General features: G+C 35.5%; 1 protein-coding gene across 3 annotated transcripts in view; it reads right to left on the bottom strand.

Annotated features, from left to right (window-relative positions):
• Positions 1–25471, bottom strand: part of PPFIA2 (PTPRF interacting protein alpha 2) — a 462329-nt gene that overhangs the window by 126605 nt on the left and 310253 nt on the right. For all 3 annotated transcript variants that reach the window (XM_058568716.1, XM_058568715.1, XM_058568714.1), the window contains one exon: positions 14097–14213. In XM_058568716.1, coding sequence (XP_058424699.1) covers positions 14097–14213 — 117 coding nt within the window. The remainder of the gene's footprint in view (positions 1–14096; positions 14214–25471) is intronic.

Raw genomic sequence — 25471 nt, 5'->3', positions numbered from 1 at the left:
ACTAAAAAAATACTATAACATTTTAAAAAACAAGGGTACAGTTATATTACTAATGTGACCATTTTCATTCTGTATTTTATGGTACTTTAATGGTTACTGCTTGCTTTGAGCATATGTTAGTGGCTACACATTGCTCTTCTATTCTACCAAAGAATAGCAGTTTATTAAACATAATAATGAATAATTTTTCACATTTATTTTAAGTGGTAAAATAATGCCTATAGAATGTACAGAACAGAGGGAATTCAAATGGCTATATCAATATAACAATAATTAATGTCCCTCTTGGAAAGATATTTCTTGATAAGCTATTCCAGAGGATTTAGGAGCTATGTTAATTATAAGTTTTTAGAATTAGATGGACACTGCCTATGCAGAATGAATATTTTTATCCTCCCGGGGAGCTATTATACTTGGCAGATGATAATTTTTCCCCAGATTTATTGAGATGTAATTGACATACAACATTGTGTAACTTTAAGTTATACAATGTGATGATTTGATATACATATATATTGTAAAATGATTAGCACAATAAAGCAATCTAGTAATCATTTAGTAGTTAATCATTTAGTAATCATTTAGTAGATAATCATTTAGTTAACAAACCCATTATCTCACATAGTTTCCTTTCTTTAGTAGTGAGAATATTTAAGATCTGCTCTCTTAGCAACTTTCAAATATATGATACAGTATTGTTAACAGTAATCACCATGGCAGCTGATAATTTAATCTTTATTATGAACATATTTCTAAACTGGATTTGTACATTTTTGATACCTCCTTTCCCATGTTTTTCATGTCTAAACCATAAGTCCTTGATTCTCTCCTAATGAATTTCAAATAGATCTTTTTTCACTTATGCATTTTTACTTCTCATGGTTAATTAATCATTCTAGAGAAAATAGGACAAGGTGAGGCCACAGATTAAAAATTAGACATTTATCTCACTATTAATTAAATTCAGATATTAGAGACACAGATATACTTAAAATTTATCAGCATTTAAGGGGTAAATATTGAGCAGTTCCATTCCATTTTTGAAAACAGTTCTATGAAATTTTATGGTTAGAGATGAATTATTGATTGTCTGGTCAAAGAAGTTACACTAAGATTTGCAATCATTGACATAAGTAATCTAGTACTAATAACTCTTTGGAGGAATGGGAAAATATTTATAAAATGGGAAAGTCATAAAATATATTTCATCCTGTGAGGGGAGAGAAATGTAGTACTAAAGAAATAGAAAACTAAAAAAAACCCAAAAAACCTACAAATCCGAACAAGGCAATTATTCATAGAAGTAAAAATAGTAAAAAAAAAAAAAAACCACAAAAACTAGAGCTGGTAGTTTATTGTAAATTTCATGAAAGTCAGCAATGTATTAGTGTGAAAGAAATGTATATAACAGAATCAGTCAGAGAGTCCATCGGCCGATAATAAAGTCTGTTTGTGAAGCATATGAGTAAATCCTAGACCAGGCATTGACCCAAGGAGGGACTTTGGAAGACTTCAGCCAACCTGATGTCCTAGCAAATATTTCCTTTTATTTCAAGAGATCATTACCCTCCTAATTTTACTTCAAATCTTCAAATTTGGACTCACCTCCAAAACCCCAAATAACATTGTATCTTGCATTCGAATAATGACAAATAATAATAATAGTTAACATTTATTGAGTACGTATTTATCCAAGAACAAACAGCTGATAAATTTCCTGGCTCTAATCTTGAGTTTGTAACAATTACTCCACTTAGTAACATTTATTAAGTTCTGACTACGTGTTAGGCACTGTTCCAAGTGCATATGTGCATAAATGCTTTAATACCTATAACAACCTACTAGATACAGAAAAGAAAATTGAAGCATGGAGTGTAGTATTTTGCTTAAGGTCACACTACTAAAAAGTAATAATATTAAGATTTGAACCCAGGCATTCTGATTCCAGTGTTATATTCCTAGGAGTCTCTTCCTTTTCTCTTTCTCCCTCTCTTCTTTTCTTCCTTCTTTTGTCCATTTTCTTTCTTTTCTTTTTTTGTTAATTCTTTTTGGTTCATTGTTTCATTTATCCATTCATTCAATCTCTACCTGTTGTTTCATTTGTCAATTTATTCAATCTCCAAAACTCTACTATCTGTTTATTCTCTGTTATATGCTGGACACTAGGTTGGCTGCTCAGCATATGAAGATTCTTGCCCAAGAGTAACACAATGCGGGAAAAAAAGAATAAACCAAATCAAGCAACTGAACAACTAACAAAATTCATAAGGATCAGAAAGTATTCAAGTACTGGGGAGTCCAAAGGCTTCAAGGCTATGACTTTTGGGCATTTTTGGCATTCTGTGTAGACTGTTTTTGTTAATCTCCATATTGCTTTTTAGCTCTTAAAAATCAGATCTGACCTCAGATTTCAAATCTTGTCCTACAAGAAACCACATTTTGTCTTTGATCTAAGATTCTTCAGGACAGAATTCACAGCTGTTATTTTTAATTCCACATCAACTCCTGAAATCTGTTTCATTATGTATAAACCATCTATTATAATCCCTACAAACCTAGAACCTAGCATAAAGCAGAAGTTATATTTGTACTCCATATCAGTTATCCTCAACCATGACCATACATTAGGATCCTTGGGAGAGTGGAATAAAAATATAGAATGGATCCCACTCTAGACCATACCCAAGAGTGGGGTCCAGACATATGAGTGTTTTTAAATCTCCCTAAGTAATTGTAATGGATAGTTGGGGTTAAGAATCACAGATCTACATTATCCAGGGACTTTACTAATTACTGTATCTAATTTAGTCATCAAACCTGAAAAACTGTGTGGCATAAAAATGGAAAGAGTTTAAGGTAAAAATATAATAAAATGATTGATGAAATAAATGTTAATAAAAAATGTGACAATAAACCCAAGGAATTAGTATTCTTTATCCTAGCATCAACTAATTATTTAAAAAATATATTTAATGTTTCAAATGGAAAGTCTTGACTTTATTTCTTATAATAGAATTGACCAATTATTGAAAAACTGGAAAACTTCTAGACCAGATGATTTCTCATAGTTACTTCCTCATTAATAGTTTTATTGTTCAACATTGAGATTTGCAAAGTCATTATGACATAGTAAATTCCCGATAATTTTATTTAATTAAAACATCCAGATGACAGACCTTTACTTATCAGTTCTTTAGTTTAATGTGATTAATGTGTTTTGCTAATAAGTATAAAATAAATTTATTATTTCTACAGAAATTATAAGCCACTTTCAATTGCCACCAAATTTAAAAGCAAGAACATTTTCATCTGAGGAATATCTGTTATTTTGAAGTTCTTATATTTTCATAATGTTTAAACTAGAATACAATTCATTCACTATGTCCTATGTATGTGGCTCCATAGAAATATCCTCTATTTTATAGGTCTTAATTCGAGATAAAACCTGAGGAATTTCTCTTCCATGTTCCCATGATCAATGTTAATAACACTCAGAAGTATAAAAAACAGCTATTTCCCACATTGCAACACAAACTAAACATACTGAATGATTAACGTGGAAAAACATTTATCTATACAATTCTTAAATGATTTATATAGTTAGAAGATATAAGGAGGTGAAGTGTGGATAGTGAGGGTTTTGTTACTGTTTTTGTTTTTGTTTTTTTATTTTTGTTTTCAACTGAAAATCTTCAGATGCTTCTTTATTTAGCTATAGAATTAAGAAGTAACACTGGAGAGGATCTTCTTTCTTTCTAGAAGAATCACTCAGCCCTCCTTTTAGATATGTTAATATAATGTAAGTAGGCACCCCTCCCCCAGAGGAAGAATATTTAATAAAACTTTGACAAATTGTCTTTTCTGCTCTGTTTTGATATAAGAGAGAAGAGAGGGAGGATAATTTGTATAAATACAAGGAAACTTCTGGAGAGAGAGGAAAAACAAGACTGCTCTTCTTTCAATTGTGAAATTCAATGTTATTCTGAATTCTCCTACAGACTAAGACAACTGACTGGATCGGAAAGGTCTCCAAGAGCTCATTAGAAGAACCTACCAGGAGGGAAGTAGGAGTATGCACTTGCACCTGAGTCAGCCAATGGTTCCAGCTTGGTGTGTGGTTGAGTCTGGAAGACCTTCCTGGCTTGGTCTTCTTGATGAATTTGGGTACCTAAGTGTGAAACTAGGCTCAAACTGGTATAATTTGGAGAAGGGAAAATCCTCCCTGAAGAACCACTCTGTTAGGGAATGTCACTAACTGCTGGTAGAACTTCAAAACCAGGCGAGTAATTGGTAATGGAATGGTTTCATTTCGCCTAGATGTCAGCGGGTTATTGCAATGGTACATGGATGGCATTTGGTTTTGAGGCGCCATCTATTTTCAAAAGCGATACTTTGAAAACTCAAAAGAAGCAATGGCAGTTTAAAAAAACGCTTGCTCATTTATTACCTTATCACATTTTCCAGTTCTCTTTTCACAAAATGTTTAAAAGAGGAACTGGTCTCTTTGACCTGATTAAGTTTTGGGGGTTCTTGGATAATTCAAGCAGAGTAAGAATGGACCCAAGAGAGTGCTACCAGATTTACTGTTAATTGGGTCCCTTGGGTACTCTTGTATTCAAGTTAAATGGTCAAAAGAGGGCTCAATTTATCTGTATCCCAAACAGATCATAACTATTATATATGTAAAGAATTAGTAAGAAACATAAGAATAATAAATATGAAGCAAAAGAGAGTTTTATTTTTTCTATTTTTTCAAATTTAATTTCTGTCAGAGAAGCATGCATATGGTTAAAACACAAAAATCAATTATTTTATCCGCAGGCAAAGAAAAATTGTTTACCATCAGAATATCTATCAATGAAATCCACCACTTTAAGAGATGAATGTGTCTTATTTTTCATAATAATTCTTAAAAAACTTGTAATAGAAGGGTGATTCTAAACCTGATAAAAGGTTACTATGGCAAGCAACACAGTTAACAGTAAAACTTGAGTAGCATTATCATTAAAGTGTTGATCTTTATAAATTTTATAAAGCTAGACTTTATAAAGTCAAGTATGCCACTCTGACACATGCTACTGTACACCGTATTGAAGTTTTGAACATTGTATTGAACATTGACGTCTTAGGAATATAGGGATATATAGGAAATAAAGAAATAAAAATTGTGAAGGGAGAGAAGAGAGAATAAAACACTTCTTATTTGCCTAACTACTTAGAAAAGTCCAAGAGCACAACAAACTCTTAGAACTAACAGGTGAGCAAGTTTTCTGGATGCCATATCAACACTGAAAAATCAACAGCATCTTTATATATCAGCATTAATTTATTAGGAAAAAAACATGAAAAGGAGATAATAATCAAAATAGCACCAAACCTTAAGTGCCTAGAAATAAATCTAACAATATGCAAGACCTCTATGTGAAGAGTTGAACAATTTTATTGAAGAACATAAAACCATACACACACAAAAAATGGAGACATTTGCCACGTTATGGTTGGTAAGACATTTTATCATAGAGGTGACTATTCTCCCCAAATTAATATTTTAACTTAAGTAATTCCAATCAAAATTTCAATAGAGTTTGAAAATAAGATCTGAAAAGCTGATATTATAATTAAGCTCTAAGAGCTAAGATTTATAAAGTAACAACAGTTAAAACAGTGTGGTATTACTTATTGAACATATACTTATTAAGAGCCTTCCACGTGCCAGGAGCTGTTCTAGGCCCCTGAGCCTCCTCAGGAATAAAACAAAGAAGCTTCTTTTGGAGCTTATTCTTTAGCTGGGGTGACAGACAATAAATTACAGACAATATAAACAAATAAATTATATACTATAATATGTTAAAATATGCTACCGTGTTAGAATACGTTATGACATTTGAACAAAGGCTTGATGGAGAGGAAGGAGACAGCCATGCAGATATCTGAAGAAGGGCATTCTAGGCAGAAGGAAGAACAAGTCAAAGGCCAACAGGAGCCCAGTGTGGCTGGGGCAGAGTTGGAGATGATGTCAGAAGATAAGGAAAGCCAAATCATGTAGAGTCTTGTGTCAATGGGAAACATTTGCAGTTTTTAGCAGATGATTGACATGTTCAGATTTATGTTTTAAAACATCACTCTGATTCATGTTATGTTGAAAACAGACTGCAGAGGTTCCATGGGAGAAGCAGAGACTTGGCAGGAGGTGACTACAATAATCCAGGTGAGAGATGATAGTGACTCAGACCAGAGTGGTTAGTGGAGGTGGTGAGAAATGGTCAGATTCTGGATATATTTTGAAGGTAGAACAAATAGATGTGGGATGTGAGAGATAGAGAGGATGCAAAATGGTTCCAAATTCTTTAGCTTGAGTGCCTGGAAAGGTGAAGTTTCCATCCTCTGAGATGGAGCAGATGCAGCAAGTTTTTACTATTATTAAATCTATTGTCAAGAGGTAAGTTTTTGACATTTTAAGTGTGCAGTGTCTTTTACATACAGAAGTGGTGATGTTCAATAGGTGTCTGGATATATGCATTTGGTTGTAGGGTCTGAACTAGAGGTATAAAGATTTGGAAGTCATTAGCATATGGATAGTATTTAAAGTGATGAGACTGATTGAAATCACCAAGAGTGTGTAGGTAGAGAAGACACGAAGGACTGAGCCCTGGGTCACTCTAACATTAAGCAGTCAGGAGAAAGAATATTATGCAAGAAAGAAGACTGAAACAGAGCCACTGGTGAGGTCAGAGAAAAACAAAGGGAGTACGATTTCCTGTAATGCAAGTGAAAAGAGTTTATCAAGGAAGAAGAAAGAGTGATCAAGTATGTCAAATGCTGCTGAGGCATCAACTGCAGTAAGGGCTAAGAATTTGTCGTTGCATTTACTGATATACATTTAGTGACGATGGTAGCAGGAGTGGTTTCTATGGAGGGGTGGGGCAAAGATCTTACTGAAATAGATTTGTAAAAGAATGCAAAGAAAGCAACTGGGGACAGTGAGGAGACAACCCTTGTGAAGAGCTTTGCTGCAAAGGGGAGCAGAAAATAAAGCAATAGCTGGTGGCAGAAGCTGACTCGAGAAGATTTTTTAAGTTGGAATGAGTTTGTATGTTATGGCAATGGAATAGATGAAAACATTGATGCCAAAGGAGAGCCTGGTAAGACTTGCTGGAGAAGAATACTTGACTAGGTGAAGACATCGACACAGGTGTAACAAGGTTGGCTTTGTCTAAGGTTTATTTCAATTTTTTTAAAAGACTCATACTCAGTCTAATAAGCTCTCTCATCCTCTTAGAGACATGGACATATTTGAGATTTTGCTTAAAGTAAATACTCTTACATTTTGAAATCCATGAAATCAAGTAATTTATGTGCTGTCTTTTTTCACTCACAGTTCACTTTTAATATTTGTAAACTTGTTACACTATTTATCTCAGTTCCTTCTGTTCAGAAGCTATATGACTTTGAACCAGTAATCCTTGCTCTACAAACCTCACAGGATTACTACAGGGATCCAATAAAACAACTTACATAACAGCACTTTTGGAAACTGTAAAAGGCCTTGTACCAGTTATTTATCTTGTTCTTATTCACATTGTAGGCTCTTTGTTAATAAGATTTCCAGACAGGCTTGAAGAATGGTTTGCCTATCTTTAAAAGGCCAGAGCCAGCGTTAAGGAATATTCTTCAGAATACTCATCCTGGCTTGTGCAATTACCCTGCGGATAAATGGGATTTTTGGTCATACACGTTTAGGAAACACTACATGCTGTGTTCCCCCTTGGAGCTCGACAATATTAAAAAATAAAAATTCTAATAAATACTACAGTAAAGATGCCAGTTCAAAATTGTATAGCACAATATTTCCTAATACTCTTGTCCTGGGAATTTTCTTTTCTGGGGGGAATGGGTTCTGTAAAACACCCATTAAATTCCTGGGGAACTAATTTTTTGTGAGAAATGTGAAGATGGATAAACTCTATCAAAGTCAAAAATAAAATTAAGTCGATTATGGAACATCTGAAGGACAGACTTAAAAATTTTCCTGGATTGGCTTAACAGATCAGACAAAACAATACAGATAGAGGGAAAAGTATTTGTTCTTCCCTACACCCCTGTAAGGGGGCAGATTTCACAGCACAAAATAGACCCTCAAATCATGCCAATAGGGTGGAGATAAACGAACAAACTTTCTGTCAAACTCTCTTGAATCCCACAGTCTTTCAAGGTCTTAAAATATCTTACTTCAGCAAAGATCTATTTATTCTGTTTCCTTCAAATCTGGGCTAATAATATAAAGGATGCCGAATCTATTATTAAAGATAGAGGAGTCAATTCCAGTTTTACTTTCATCTGGTAAGGTCCTAGTTAAAGCATTAAAACCCAGTCACTGCATTCAGAGAGATTTGTTTTGAACTTGGTGAGTTCTCACACAACATTAGAAGATTTTTATATCTTATTTTTGCCATTATATATAGAAGATGCCTGACTTATGGTTATAAGCTTCCTCTCCAGCTCAGCTCCTATAAAACTGATATGGGATAACTTCATGAACACATGATGAACCATGGAACAGCCTAACTTTGCCTCTTCCGGGCCCTTTCCTACCCAGTCATAGACCTCTAGGCCACTCCAGCCTCATGTAGCTAGGGATACACTTGAACCTTCCCTTTCCTGGGAGGTGTGCCAACTCCAAGATAGCAAATTCGTAAACCCCCCATTCCGCTGTTTGGTTTCATGGCTTGAAAATTTAATAGAAGAATAAAAGAGAAGTATACACTTTATTATTGTGTTATGATGAGAAATTAGATCACAATATATGGGATCAATGCACAGAAGAAAATATTCTGTTAGTGCTATTCAGATGTAAATAAACCCAAAAGATAACTATCTCTGATAGAGAGGAGAAATTGGGGCTTAATCAATAATGTGCAAAACAAGCCACAGTTAACAAAGACTGAATTTTTGGAAGAACAGTTGTTGGCAGGAGATGACATGTAGTGAGGAAGGCATATAAAAATGGGCAAAATACAGTTTATACACTGGAGATATCCCTGTGGATGACGGCTTTCAGCTAGAACTTAGCAGAGGTCTTTGAAAGAACGGCATTTGTGATAAACGATGTTTATAAATGTTTTTAAATAGAAATATGGTATATTCATAAGCCAAACATTTAAAGGTACAGCTAATTTAATAATATAATATTCATTACATAAGCCCATAGAGGCCCCGGAGGCAGGCAAGGCTAATTTGGTCAGAAAGTCTGGGCTTCCAGGTAACTGGCACATGGTCTAGAAGGGATGGTTGTGGTTCATGGGTGTGTAATTCCCTTGGTGTCATGAACTCCTCATCCCGTAGAGAGGGGCACAGATGACCAGAGCAAGACCACTAAATCGTGGGCCCCGGACATGGGTCCCTCTTGCCCAGGTTTAAGAGTCATACTCACAGTGGTCAAAAACTTTGAATGCCACTGCTTGGAGGATCTGTTCAGACTAAAAAATAACTAGGAGAAGTTGTGGGAAAAATTAAAGAATTAAGAAAAAAGCATACTCTTGAATAGAATCAAATAATCAACTCTAGAAAACAAATGAATATGTATAATTATGAAAGAATAAATGATCAGAAAAAATAAATTGGGCTAGAATGAATTGTTAAAAATCAACAATAACACCTAGAGAAATCATCCTGGCACAAAGGAAAGTGAGAGCGTAATGTCATCTGGAGATGAGAAGACCAGGGTTCTGGTCCTGCTCCAGACAAATGAGTCATTTCATCTTCCTCAGCGAGCCTCAATTTCATTATCTGTAAAGTTATGAAAAGGAAAATCTCTACCTACTTCAGAAGTCTGATGTGAAAAAATGACAAATGTATATAAAATTGTAGTGTAAATCATTTTTTAAAAAAGTATTTAATCAAGATGCTTCCATGTTTAAAACACTGCTATGTCTTCTCACTGCTCTGAGAATGAACTGGACTCCTCACCAGAGCCTACAAGCACTGAAGTGAGCTGGCCCCTGCTCACTGCTCTGTCCTGTCTCCTGCTGCTCTCCCCTGACCACTAGGCTCCAGCGACCCTGTCATCCTTCGTTCCCAAGAATGTACCACAGAAGCTCTTTCCCACCCTCGGTGTGTATGCACTTAGTGTTTCCTTCGCTTCAAAAACGCTATAAGCTTTTCCATATGATTGACTCCTTGTATCTTTTAGGGCCCAGTTCAAACCCCCCCTCCTAAAAAAGCCCTTCCTTGCCATTTCTATGTAATCTGCTCCCCAGCCAGCTTGCACCCGTCCCTTGATCACATTCACTCCCTCTTACATGTATTTGTTTATTGCCTATGCCCTCATCTGTCTTGTTCATTAACGCACCCTGACCACATAGAACAGGACCTGTTTCCTAGCACCTTCAATAAGGTTGCCACCAAATATTTATTGAAAAATGAATGAACATGAAAAGACAGTATTAATAAATATTATAATCACACTATTTATTACTTGTAATCAATGTGCCAAGACTTCTGTCATGCAGAGTCAGTGCTTCCATTCCTTACAACAAAGCTGTAAGCTAGGCGTGACTATTGACCTACAACTGATGCTCAGGGAGGTTAATGCATAAGGTCACACAGCTAGTAATTCGCAGAGATGGGATTTGAATCCAGGTCTACTATTCCACGCTGCCTCTCTGACACTCCCCAATCAGAATTAATATATTTCTTCTTTAAACTCTAATATCATTTTCAACCCATTTTATTTATCATGTTTTGCAATATTAATTTAGGCATATTTATTTCTCACTCTAGTTTCTTGGCAAATTTACTACAGGGACTATGTCTTCTGGATCTCCACCACTGGCTAATGTTCTACTTATCCACATCACTTAGCAAACATTTGCAGCTGAAAAAAATTATTGGAAATACAGAATATATGAGTCAGGAGCATTATTATCTCCTTTACAAGAATAGCATGTTTGTTGAAAAAAATTCACAAATTAACTCCTTTCTAGAAACAAACAGGAAAAAAGTTATTGAGACCAGTTTTGAATCTTTAATGGGGTAAAATTAAGCATTCTGAAAATTTATATTATCCTGTGAATATTTATGTTCTTCTAGAACAGCTGATGAAATTTATGGCACAAAGAATCATTTAAACTTGTTTCAGTTAAGCTTACTTTTCTTTTTCATGTTTTGTTTTTAAAATGCTGATAATAATTATACAACTTTTCTATGAGTAATAAGGCCTATTTCAGAATGTGCTTTTATGAGACTATTTTTATCAACTACTTTGTCAACAGAGTTCTCAAGCAGCTGACATAAAACAGCTCCTGTTGGCTAATAACCCCTCAACTATGTAATTTAAGTAACTTTACTGCCCTAAACAAAGGGTAATCCTTGTGACTAGGATTCACAAATCACTTCCTGACAGTTCCATAGCATCTAACAATAGTTTTGTGTTTTTTCCCCCAAAAACCTCTTTGCAATTTACACACTAATACTATAGTTTACCTACACTGATAACCTTCATTACATAGACACTCCCCGAAATAATATTCTCTTTTTCTTTGTTTGAATATACTTTGTAAACAGTTCTCAATAAAAATATTAAACGTTAGGATTTAAGTTACAATCCTATGACACGTTTTATTTAATGGTATTGATATACTTTAAATACTCATGTTATCGGGGATAATTTTGAAAAGAAAAGATGCTTTTAATGTTATACGTGTGTAATTTAGGAATACTTACATAAGTGATAAAAATAATAATTAGGCTATTATTTTATATTTTATCAAGAAATGTCAGCAGTTAGAAGATAAGTTCTGGGGATCTAATGTCAGCATGGTGATTATAGTTGACAATACTGTATTGTATACTCGAAAGTTGCTAACAGTAGATCTTAAATGTTCTCGCAACAAGAGAAAAAAAAGAAATGTCAGATAAATGCGATATAAATAAAACTTTTGGAGTACGTTCTACAATCATCTCAGGAGTAATATGAATTGAAACAGTTTACTTGTTTTTAAATTTAAAACAATATAAATATTTAAATATTTACATGATATACATTTTGTATATATTTTAAGTTCACATTGGAAGATATGCGCATGATTATCATTATTCCAAAGCATTTGGAAATCACTCTTACTTCAATTCTGGGAAATTGAAAAAAAAATAACCAATAACTACAATGTTGAAAAATCTTTAGTATATTCATAACAAAGAGTGAGTGAGTTAGCAATGGCACAGAATTTCTCTTCTACACTGGCTGAAATGCTTTCACCAGGAATTGGAAGGCAAAGAAAATTAAAGACAAGTACTTTAGGTCACTAACTGCTCAGCATCCTCCATATATACACCCCAATCTGTGGGGCCTAATAGAGACAAACATCAATTATACATAGGTCTTCATCCTAATTCTGTAACCAGTTTCTGAAAATTAATCTGATATGAACTGTTTTATAGTCTATAATGCCTGGATATTTAGAGGTTATATCTTAAAGAAACAATATTTGAAAAAAATACATGTATGAGTAATCACCCCTCCCCACAAATACAAGAAGAGTGCTTTAAGCATCATACAGTTAGAGACTAGACAAGATCTCAAGTTCTTTATGCTTTTGAAAGGCATATTTCTTTAATTCCAGTCTGGATTAGCATAAATACAGCACTGTTATAGAAAACATTTTCAAGACTACTGAGAAAAAGACTAGATGACCATAAAGTCCATTTTCATACCTAAACCAATATGATTCTATAATTCTCTGAGGAAAAGTATAGCACTATATTTCTAATGACATAACTAAAATGAAACAGTAATAGAAAATTACATGTTAGTTTCCTAAACTGAGTTTTGTATGCAAACACCTTATTGTAAAGAGCTTGATGGTTTATTTACTAAAGTAATGTCAGTTTATTTATCTGAAGGAAAGAGAAATAATTTTTATTCAAATCTGAAATACAGCTCATGAAATCTAGCTGTCAGATTGCAGTTTATTTTTAATATTTAGCTTAAGATTTCTACAAAAACATGGATAAAGGCTAAAATAGTGACACCTTAAATGAAGAGCTGTTTGCTTCTCAGCCACCAGAATTGATGGCAGTCTCAGGAAATTAGCCCGGTTTATGTGGTTTCCTTTGCTTTTGTACTTGAAGGAGGAAACATAAGAAGCCCCTTCATTTGTTTCAACTGGATAAGTGAGGAAGTGCTCCATTTATTTTCTGGTAAGAAGTCTAGTGCTATTGGTGTTGTGGTCCAGTCACTTGCTTCTTAATCTCTATGTTTTGAAACCTCTTGACATTCACAATGACACCAATTTAGCTACCTGATTCATGGGGTCTTGATGATTAAGGAGTTCAACCATCCAAAGATATAACTTGTTAACAGCAAATATTCAGGAGATTTTCTAAGCGTCATACCCAGGATGTGCAAATGCTTATGGAATCTCTATCTGATTCCAGATCTACCAGGAACTGACTGTCTTCTTGTGCTGGAAATAAGTGGCTCAACACAGAAGGGGGCCAAACAGACTGCTGGTTTCCTTGTCCTGGGTCTAAGCCCCACCCAAAAGGAGAATCACTCTATCCTCAAAAAATGGTAAAAGTCCCACGACTTCAGATAGTGTTTTATGTAATTTCTCATCAACAGGAGCACGACTGGAACCTTCCCAAACACAAAGGACAAGTCAAATAAGAAATTTCCAAAAGACTTTTGCAGTGATAAGCCACAGATTAGTCACCAACTGTACACAATACCACTTATAAATCAAAATTATTGTTATTGTACTTTAAAAAGTCCTGGATATATATTATTGATATATCTATGTCTATATAGATAGATTTATTTAATTATATATATATTCAATTATATATAATTGAATTATTCTTAAGAGAATCAAGTTAACAGCAAGTAAGGAGAAATTCAAATATATTACACATAAACACACACACATATATATTATTATTAAGAACAATAAATGAAAAGGGAAATCATCATGAACCTTTGACCAACGAATCAAAAAATAATACAGAATGTTTATTACATGGATTTCATATTTAATATTCCTCTCAAATGATATAGCAAGCCATCATTTCCACGTAAGAGCATGTTGTATGTGTCATACCTTTTCATGGACTTTCTGGCCAGGTTCCATCCCTTCAAGATGTTCTGACTCTGTGGATCCCTCACTTGATGCCATTTTTCTTTGTATATGAACATTCTGTTCACGCAAGGCAACAATCTGCAAGATAAAAGCACTCCACCTTTAAAATCTAAAATAGAGCATAACGTAAAAAAAAATGAATTAACTTGAATATGGTTAAGAACTAATGAATACAAACAAATAATCAGAAAACAAACACCAAATTTAATTCATATTGTTTAAAAAATATTTTTAAAATTTAGATTGGCATTTTGAATAATATTTAGAAATTTTACAAGGATGTGAAATTTACTTAAGAAAATATTTTCTAGTTGGAAAAGGTATCTACCTAGTTGGAAATGTATCTAAATCAATGGTATGATCCATGTGTTATTCATTCAGAAATTACTTTTAAAATTAATTTATGCAATGTGATAAAATTTGTATTGGTCTGTATTTTTAAAGTACAAAGGAAACATAAATGAAAAGAATGAAGACTGAAGACTAAATGCACACAATTTACCCAAAGAGATAGCACATCTGCAATTTTAAAACAAGCAAATACATAAGCTGGACTTAATTTTGTGGCACTATCATGGGCATTTAGAATTAAATTGGTCTCATTGTCAGTATTTTAATGGCCATTCTCTTAGCACTGCTAGTCCAAATATAGTTAACTTACAAAAAAAAATTTACAGAAGGCAATTAATTCTTGCAAATTTTCAGCTCAATTTTACAGATATGATATTTTCAATTAAGAAAGATTTTCAGATAGTTGTAGTTTAAGCGATCTTAGTAATATAGATAGTGGAAAATAGCACTCTAGCTTTTTTTAAATGGTGTTTTAAAATATATTTGCTATTTATACGCATATTGAAAATATTTTGCATTACATTTACACGATAAATTATTTATTTCTTGGCAAATTTTATTATATTATGAACTCAGATATTGAGCCAGTATTGGTTCTAGCAGATATCAATGCCCATAGTATTTGGTACACAATAAATACTGAATCGTATTAAACTTATATGTTGGAATTATAAGACCAATATGTCACACAGACCAATAACCATCAAATAAACAAAAGACATCAAGAAGTTGGGTGTTTGTCCTGCCACCTGCCATGGCCTCAATGCCCAGACGACCATGATATGTGTATGAGAGCAGGTGATCTCGCATATGACCGCCAGCATTTGAAAATATGACATATCATTTCATAAAGGCATGTCACCACATAGTGAAGAACAATCATGTAAATGCTCTTCTCTCTTGTATACTGCAATCACCAAATAATTGGTTCCCTTACTCCCATTCTTGCCCATCTACAATCTATCATCCACAAAGCAGCCAGATTCATCTTCTAAACTTGTTATATTGTGTCACTTCTCAGCTTTCTAAAGAACTTCAATGTTTTCCCAACTTATTCAGCATCAATTTAAACTTCTAAATAAGGTCTATGATATCCTACATGATCCCTTCAGCCACAGTGGCCTCCTTTCTGTCCCTCAAATATACCTGGCTCTTTCTTCCTCAGAACTGAGGAACTTGATGATCTTCCTGCCTGAAACATTCTTCGCCAGCTCAGACCACAGCTGACACAATCCCAGCTTTCAAAACTCAGCTGAAATCCCACTCCTCAGAGAGAATGTACTTTGCCATAAAACACTTATTACAATATATCCCTGTTGATTTTTGCGTGTTTTTCATCCATTAAAGTCTAAAATTTATTCCTTTATTTACTTACTCACTTTGCTTGTTTATTTAGCTAGCAGAAGTCCTAATAATATCTCATGGGAAAATAATTTTCAAAGGAATACCTTATTGAAAACAACATTTTCCCATGAAGCAACACATCATATTGTTACGTGCAGGGTATTCAATAAAAATGTGTTGAATTAAATAATGAATGGATATGGAAAAAGAAAGAATGTAAACCCAATTTAGTCAGAAATAAAAAATGATAAAGATTTAGAGTACTTGAGAAACTCTGGAGACATTTCTTGCATGTTAGCTAACACAGAAATGAATTACATCAAAGGAACGACAAGAATGAGATAGTCCCTGGATAAATCATTTTTATATTACATTCTTAACATCTTGTCTCGTGCATAAAACAATAATATTATATTACCATAAATATATAATGAAATTTTATTATGAATTTATTATGAATTTTTAAAATTCAAGTATTATATGCCAACATTCCACTAAGATAACATCCAGACTTCACAAATATGTTAAGACAAAGGTAACAATAAATTGAAAAATTCTACGCACTTTTGTCCATTATTTAATCTACTTAGAAGTGAAAGGTACTTTTTTGAAAAAATATTTAAAGATGAAATTGAAGTCTTAGTTTACAAATTAACCTCCAATTGTTTAGTAAGTCAGATAAATTTTAAATATGTCCTAGTGCCTAAAATGAAGCAGGCTATTTATAAAGGATTACTGAAAGAATCAGTAAAAGAATTAAAAAATGAATGGATGAATAAATAAACCATGATCTGTCCAGTGTTTGTTGACGTTCGTTTTTAAACGCCCAGCATCCCTTCATATTCTTTTTGGTAAGAACATCTCATGTTTTCACTGGGTAATTGTCCTTTCCTACTCTTATCCTAGAGGGACGGTCTATCAGGGGGCCAGAGATCACGGCCAATGGGTGGACACACAGTCCAAGTCAGGCAATCAGCATATTCCTTGACATGTTTCTGGCAGAAGTCTGGGGGAAGAGTCTCTCTTTCCGCTATGGAAGGTAAGCTGGTTGGATATGACCAGGGTGCTGTTTGTCGTCAGGTCCACCTCATGGAGAAAGCAGGTGGAAGAGAGGGAGCCACGATGAATCACTTCTGCCTCTGATTCTAGCCATTCTTAAATCATCTCTACCCCTAGCATTTCAGTAATATGAACCAAAAATTTCCCTTTTGTGCACAAAATGCTTTGGACTGGTCTTCTGTCCTTGCAAATACAGCAGGCAACATGGAAGGCAACAAAGTGCGCACAACATCTAAGTGGAGATTTTGGAGAATGACTAAGAATTTACCAAGGAGACAACGGAGAAAACTTCTTTTTTTTGGTGAAGAAGAGCAGCCCTGAGCTAACATCCATTGCCAATCCTCCTCTTTTTGCTGAGGAAGACCGGCTCTGAGCTAACATCCATGCCCATCTTCCTCTACTTTACATGGAACGCCGCCACAGCATGGCTTGACAAGTGGTGCGTCGGTGCGCACATGGGATCCGAACCTGCGAACCCTGGGCCACTGAAGTGGTGCACGTGAACTTAACCGCTACGCCACCAGGCCAGCCCCCAAGAAAACTTTTAAGGTGAATAAAAGAGGACGAGTTCTTTGTGCCCCCAGTGCTATAGGTTGTTTAAGATTCCCAAGGCAAAGATTCTGGAAGAAGATGGAAGAATGACAGGAGACTAACGAAGTACTTCAACTGAACTCTCATCTGTGTGCTTCCCGCTCTCTGGCTTATGGCTCTGTCTTGACCCTTATTTGTGTTTCCTAATTGCTCTTTAAGCTTCTGACAGCCTGACCAGTACTGCTTCTAGGCACTCCCCAACCCAGTATATCTCCAAGCCAATCTTCCAAGTTTGGTCTTGCTTTTGCCTGTGTCAGGTCGTTTTTGGCTTTAATCAGTTTCTGACAAGCTCTGACTCCGTACAGAGGACTACTGATGGTCTGGGTGGCCAGTCTTCCAGTCTGGAAAATTCCCAGCTCTCACTTCTTTTTTTTTTCATCAAACTATCTCTGAGGTCCTACCCTGTCTTCCAACAGACCCTTTCCTGTCTTCTTGCCTTTGGACAACTGTTTTCCTTGTTCATTTCACAAATACTCTTTGAGCCCTGATGATATACAAGGCATTAGGAAAATACAATGGGGAGAAAGGGCAGAAATTCTTGCCCTAATGGAGCTTTCATTCTTGTTGAGGGAGAGAAACTATAAACAAAAATAAATAGAGCACATTTTAAAAAGCGATAATTGTAAAGGGAAAATTAAAGCACAGGAGGGGTGCTGGGAGGCGCAGTATAATCAGGAATTAGGTGATTTCTGAGTACAGACCTGAAGATGAGAGGGAGGAAGCAATGTGGATATCTGGGAGAAGAACTTTCCAGACAGAGGGTGAGGAAAATGTAAATCATTATCGAAAATAAAAGTTTGAGATTCAATATTTCAATGAGTTCTTTAAATGACGTAAAATGTCCTCTTCAAAAGAAAGCTAAAATGTCGGTGAAAGTTGATGCCTTCGAAACTGAGAGTATCTGGAAATGCACAGAAACGTGATTCTTAAAGAGAAATGTGATTTGGGAGAAAATAACAAAATCTGTTTAATATCTTTGTATTCTCAAACTTCGGGATTTCTCAAGTATTTAAGACGTGTTAATCCATTTATTCAGCAAATACTCATTGATCAGTGTTCTAAGTGTCAGACACTGCTGGGAAAAATGCAGACAAAATCCTTTTTCCAAGGAGATCACATTCAAGCAAATAAAGAAAAGAAAAAGAAAGGAGGAAGCAGTAAAACAACAACAACACAGCAATCATTTTTGAGCTCTTACAGTGTGCCAAAAACAGTGCTAAGCACATTATATAAATTTGCGTCTTTACATAAACTTTACATCTATACTATCCTTTCTCCCCAAGTTTGAGATTTCTTGAAAGCAAATCCTGAGACAAGTAATTGTGCTCAAGTAGTTTACTTGGGAGGTGATTCCCAGAAGCATAACATTCCCTAAATAGTCTTAAAAGGCCTAGGATGAGTCCTGGCCCTTTTAGGTGTTATTGGTTGTATGACATTGTACAGGTTACTCTCAAGTTCATGTTCCAATTCTATAAAATGAGGGATAATAATATCTACCTTTCAGTGCATTTGTATTGTAAAGTACTTACTCAAATATGATGTATGTTAAACACTCATTATGTAATGACAATGATAGAGACCTCCATTTGCCTCTTCAACTTTATCTTCCTATTCATACTTCACACCTTAGCTTACTGAAGGCCTTGCATCACACACACACAAAATGCCATCTTGGCTGTGAGTTTTTACATTCATTTGGGTTGCCCTTTGTGAGATAATAGAAAATATCTATATTGGTCTCTGCCCTCAGTTTCTGGCACAGAGCTCCTAAAACCCTTGTAAATTCCTAAGTCATCAGAGCACTAGGAGCCTCTTTTGTTCTAATGAGGTGACTCCAGGTGGGCTCCTGGATGGGGGTTGGTCAGCAGAAGGACCAAGCCATGATTAGAAGCTTGGAATTTTCAGCTCCACCCCTCATTCTCCAGAGAGGAGAGAGAGGCTGGAAATGGAGTTAATGATTGATCATGCCTATGTGATGAAGCCTCCATAAAAATCCCAAAAGTACGAGAGCTGAGGAGCTTCTGGTTTGGTGAACACATCCACATACCAGGAGGGTGATGAACCCAAAATCTAGGGAGACAGAAGCTCCTGCACTCAGGACCCTCCAAACCTCATCCTATGTATCTCTTCATCTGGTTGTTCATCTGTATCCTTTATCATATCCTTTAATAAACTGGTAAACCTAACTAAGTGTTTCCCTGAGTTCTGTGAGCTGCTCTAGCAAATTAATCCAACCCAAGGAGGGGGTTGTGGAAATCTCTGATTTGTAGCCAATCAGTCAGAAACACAGTTGACCACTTGGACTTGCGATGGGCATCTGAAGTGTTGCGGGGTAGTCTTGTGGAGCCCTTTACCTGTGGGATTTGATGCTGTCTCCAAGTAAATAGCATCAGAATTGAGTTAAATTGTAGGTGTTGCAGTGAGTTGCTTGGTGGGGGAAAAACTCTCACATATCTGGTGTCAGAAGTGTTGTGAGTGTGGTAGTAGTGTGAGAGTAAAGGAAAAACACAGGAGGTAGACATAGGTTTTTCCCTACACACCCTTCCTCATTCTTGACTGCCTCTTAGCCATCTTTTACGTCTTAGCTTATATGCCACTCACTTTGGGATGGGTTCTGGGACCATCCTCCTTCCAGGGATTCAAGTTTTATAGCTCCTTAGCATTCTCCAATAACTCATGTCAAACAAATTATCACTCTGTCACAATTGGTTGTTAGTTTTCTGACTTCCCATTTTGACACTGGGTGCCTTGAGACCAAAAACTATATCTGCTCAATTATTTATTCCCAGTTCTTAGGACACTGACAAGTAGGAGGAACTCTAGAAATACTTATGGAATGTTGAATGACAGCAGACTACATGAATGGAAAAGATCCACAGGGAGTTGGAAAAATTGGATGGAAAATATCTGAGTATTTATACATGGAGAAGAAAATGAGTCATCCACATAGACTACATGAACTTGAAGTCTTTCCTGACATTCATATTACATGATTCAAGATTACATGATTACATGATTCATATTACATGATTCTTCCATGCCCCAGACTGGGGTATGGAAGAGTTCACAGTGGAAACAAAGACAGAAAAGAACAAGAAGTACTGACATAGCCTTGTAGAATATTCACAGGTCTCCTGTGAGGAGGCAGACAGAGAAGAAGGCACAGGCAACTATAAAGGAGGATGGGAATAGGATCACGAAGGGCAGCTTAAAAGCCAACAAGAGATACTATGTAAACATAAATAGGCAATTTCATTGTGTCTTAAAATATTAAAAAATGTTTATAAGTATACTGCAGCATAGACAATATGATTCAGGTGCATTGAAGTACATGCGGTGCTTATATGTTCCAGATTTAGGGTACATTGACATTAGATGGAAAAATGGAATTCCAAGGGTATCTAGGAATTCATTTCTGCCAACAGAATTTTTAAAGTGGAAAAAGAAAAGCAATGTAAGTTAATTTAATTTTCATTTGGTTTTTCTCTTCTTCATCTTTTTGAAAAATATTAATGTGGAGGACATTTCTGAAGCAATTTACATGTATTTTCTCATTTAATCCTCCTAATAACTTTATAAATTGGATATTATTTTTTTTATCTTACAAATGAGGAAACTAGCATAGAAGAAATAAGTAATATATTTGAGGTGATACAGAAAAAGATACAACAGAGACAAGTCTCCAACACAGGTCTGATACCTTCAAAACTTACTTTTTTTTAAGCATTATGCTATAACACCTTTTGAAAATCAAACACTGAATACACAATCCAAATATTTACCTAGGTCAGGACTACAGTTCTGCAGTCTGATAACACGGGAATTTACCTGCCTTGATTTAGCAAAACAATTTAGACTCAGTTAGAAGACGTCTTCAATTATTCTTAGGAATAAAAATCATGCTGTTTACATTATTTATCATTGTTATTTATAACTCTTATGTGGCACAGGCATTTCAATTTACCTTGAAAATTTCCTAACTACTTTTCAAAATAAATAATGTCTACCCCTCATGCTACCTCTAGGGATCTTCACTCTGATATTTTTAAATTCATATTTGCCTTTACCTATTTAACAACAACTTCTAGTCAATGCCCATATCTAATTAACAAAGATTCTTTTCATCTATTTTTACCCCAAACTCAATTAACAATTCCAAGAGTGAGAAGTCTCACTCCACCAACACATAATTTGCTTCTACACAGACACTTATTCTAATTTAGCTGAATTTCATGCTTAGATTACACTGAAGTTGCAACATGAAAAAAACAAAAAAAAGCAACTAGAACAGCAGGGATTTACAATTTACACTTAGCAACTCTCCAGCCACATTAGTTTGGACTGTGTTGTTATATATTAATTAGGAAACCATAAAGATTGAGACACTTATTCAAACAGAATTAAGGACCCTAAGCCAATCGTTATTTCACTTTCCACCTCTGGTTTTTGAACATAAGATTGATAAGCATCACTGAAGCCTATTAAAACCAGTGTAAAGCAACTTCATGTAGCCTAATGCAGTCTGTTCAGCTCACAAGTAACATTCATTTTCAATGTTTTTCAGTGAGCATGGATAGCCTTTGAAAATTTATGAAACTGAACCGATCCAACGAATGATCAAATTGTCTTCAGATGACAATCAGAGGTTTGCATTGCGAGAATTTGCCTCTCGTCAAGTTAAAAAAAATAGTTATTTAATCAATGGTTTAATGAACAAATCCATTTATCCTAATGAACGACCAAATAGCTTGGAGGTAGGAAGCGTAGGTTCACTTCGTGGTTGTTTAGAATTTTTACCACTGCACTACCTCTCTTCAGTCAACAAACACTTATTAGATGAATGAGAACACACTGTAGACCTTTATTTTTTAAAGATTTTATTTATTTATTTTTCCCCCCAAAGCCCCAGTAGATAGTTGTGTGTCATAGCTGCACATCCTTCTAGTTGCTGTATGTGGGACGCGGCCTTAGCATGGCCAGAGAAGCAGCGCGTCGGTGCGAGCCCGGGATCCGAACCCGCGTCGCCAGCAGTGGAGCGCGCTCACTTAACCACTAACCCACGGGGCTGGCCCTGTAGACCTTTATTTTTAACCTCTTTCACTTTGGCTGACCAGCCTTTCTGAATCCCATTTGATGAACCGACTGGGTACTAAAATTTAAATGCATATCACCAGTAAGTTTCTGGTGACCCTTTGATGGAAAATACAATACATGAATTTTGGCTATTTCCAAATTTTCATCTGAACCGATTTTGCTTATACTAAAAACATAAGGATACCCTGTATGACCATAAAATCCAAGCTTACTCAGTCTTCAATGGTGAAAAAAATCCACTTAAAAACAATACTTAAGATTTTTAAACACCATTCTTAAAACAATAACTGGCATGCAAAACTGTTATTTTTAGTGTTAAACTTAAGGCCATGGTTGCAATAGCAGTAAAATTTGAAATATTGCTTAGCTAGATTTGTTGTTGCAGGGGATGCTTATGACATTCGTTTTCAACATTAACTTTAATTTTCAACAATAGCAATTTCAACAATAGCTATATTTTTAACATTGTTATTGACATGTAATTCCCACATAAATTGCAACTCTCTAGTAAATTATCTCTAGTCTGTTCATCTAATCGGAATTACAGTTTTTGATGCTCAGTACTCTTTATTTTCATTTATTTCCGCTACTCAACTAGATCTCTAATATTCAAAATGAAAATAAAATAATATACTCTCATTTTCATTAGAAGTATATAAACGGCTGTGGAAAATACAAAACAACTTAAATTGGACAGAAGAATTAGTGGACATTTTAAAGGCACAAGGACTGCTGTTGTGGTAGGTTAGCGGCTGAGTGACATAAGATGGGAGAGTAGTAATAAAAATGACCAAGAAGCTGTTAATGAGGCAAAATACAAGAATTAACCCAGAGAACAAAAGCAAAGGAAGTCCTGAACAGTTTCCCAAGAGTTTCAGGAGTAAGAAAATACTTTCTGAACAAATTATATTTACCATTGCAAGAAAACAAGCCTCAATTTAAAATATAAACAAGCAGATAAAGAAATGAGGAGGAGTAGAAAATATTTACTGAGGTAGACAAACGACACTAAGACGTGTGAGAGGGAGTGTAAGACAGCTGCAACAATTCAGTGTGGAGTGCGGAGAACGCTGGAAGCAATTCAGCTGAAAGTTTTCAATTTCATGAAAAAAACACACTATGATCTCCATCACCCAGGAAGATGCTATTGCTAATAACTTCTCCCCTCCCTGGAGAAGACGGCAGAATCCTATTTAAAAAATAAACAATGTGTCTGCTAAATTAATTAAACACGGAGACCGTTAGACTGAGGCGGCTCTAATGCACGGCGACCTACAAAAGCAAACCAAATCTAAGCCTGTAAATGCCTCAAGGTTGAGAAATACGCTAGGGACAACTGACAACAACCAACCAAACAGGCTTTAAGCTACAGCCAGTCAAACAATTTCCTTTCTTTGCTTCGGCAATTTCTCTATATAAGTCCTTCCCCCGGCTCCTGTCCAGGAGGGCTCCTAATCATTTTGGGTTCTGTGTTGCAGGATTGAAATAGATTTTTCCTTAAATAAACTCCTAAAACGTTTACTATGCCTCAGTTTATCTTTTTTTTTTTTTTAAAGATTTTATTTATTTTTATTTTTTCCCCCCAAAGCCCCAGTGGATAGTTGTGTGTCGTAGCTGCACATCCTTCTAGTTGCTGTATGTGGGACTCGGCCTCAGGATGAACGGAGAAGTGGTGCCTTGATGCGCACCCGGGATCCAAACCCGGGCCACCAGCATCGCAGCGCACGCACTTAACCACCAAGCCACAGGGCCGGCCCATCAGTTTATCTTTTAACGTGTCTCAGAATGAAAAAAGCAGACAGGACTTTATAACAGTATTGATTATCACAAAGTACTTCTTGGCATGGAATGGAGGCTTCCTTCATGATACTCCCCACAATCCCTCCCACCAGGCCTCTTATCTCTCAAGTCAGAAGTATCAAAATATGCTAATTTGACTTGGCCTTCAGCTAAGGGCAGAAGGACAACTGACTGCACTAATTATGCCTGCCCTTCCAAATAAAAAAAAAAGAAAAGCAAAAATGAGAGACCGAGTTATGCTGAGAACAGTCACAGCAAAGTAAACATCCAGTGGGTCTACACACATGGTGAGCTGACAGAGCAGCAAGTGTGCTCTGTGAATAAGTCTCTGTCTTCAAAAGTCTCGATAAATGTTTATTTCTTATGAAATATGTTAAGACACGAATAAAAGTTTCTACTTTAGTTACTTTATTTATACTAAGAAGTATTAAAATGCTTTGATCAAATATGATTATTGAATTAATAACGATGAATCTACATAATATTAATCATGTCTCTCTCATCTGTTAATTCAAGTGTGGCTCACCTGCTGTCAGAAATTTTTGGATATTTTAGAAGGAAACGTGTTTTAATAAGCCAAACATGCTATATTTCCATCAACAAATATTTGAATCTTTTAAAAATGTCACGTTAAAATTAACCTCTCTGCAGGCTGGCCCAGTGGCGCAGTGGTTAGGTTCTCATGCTTCGCTCTGGTGGCCCGGAGTTTGTGGGTTTGGGTCCTGGGCGCCGACCTGTGCACTGCTCATCAAGCTATGCTGTGGCAGTGTCCCACATATAAAATGGAGGAAGAGGGGCGCAGATGTCAGCTCAGGGCCAATCTTTCTCAGCAAAAAGAGGAAAATTGGCAACAGATGTTAGCTCAGGGCAAATCTTCCTCACCAAAAAACAAACAAATAAAAAATTAACCTCTCTGATAGGAGTACTAACCAGGTCTGGACCCTGCTTTGCTTCTGAGATCAGACAAGAGATTTGGTGTATTCAGGGGGTTGGGAGAAGGGAGGACTGAGGAGTTGTTGTTCAATCAGTATAAAGTTTCAGTTATGCCAGATGAATACGTTCTAGAGATCTTCTATACAACATAGTGCCTAGAGTTA

The sequence above is a fragment of the Diceros bicornis genome, chromosome 25 (genome assembly GCF_020826845.1).
Source record: "Diceros bicornis minor isolate mBicDic1 chromosome 25, mDicBic1.mat.cur, whole genome shotgun sequence".
Taxonomy (NCBI): Eukaryota; Metazoa; Chordata; class Mammalia; order Perissodactyla; family Rhinocerotidae; genus Diceros; species Diceros bicornis.
This window is presented reverse-complemented; position numbering and strand designations above follow the sequence as displayed.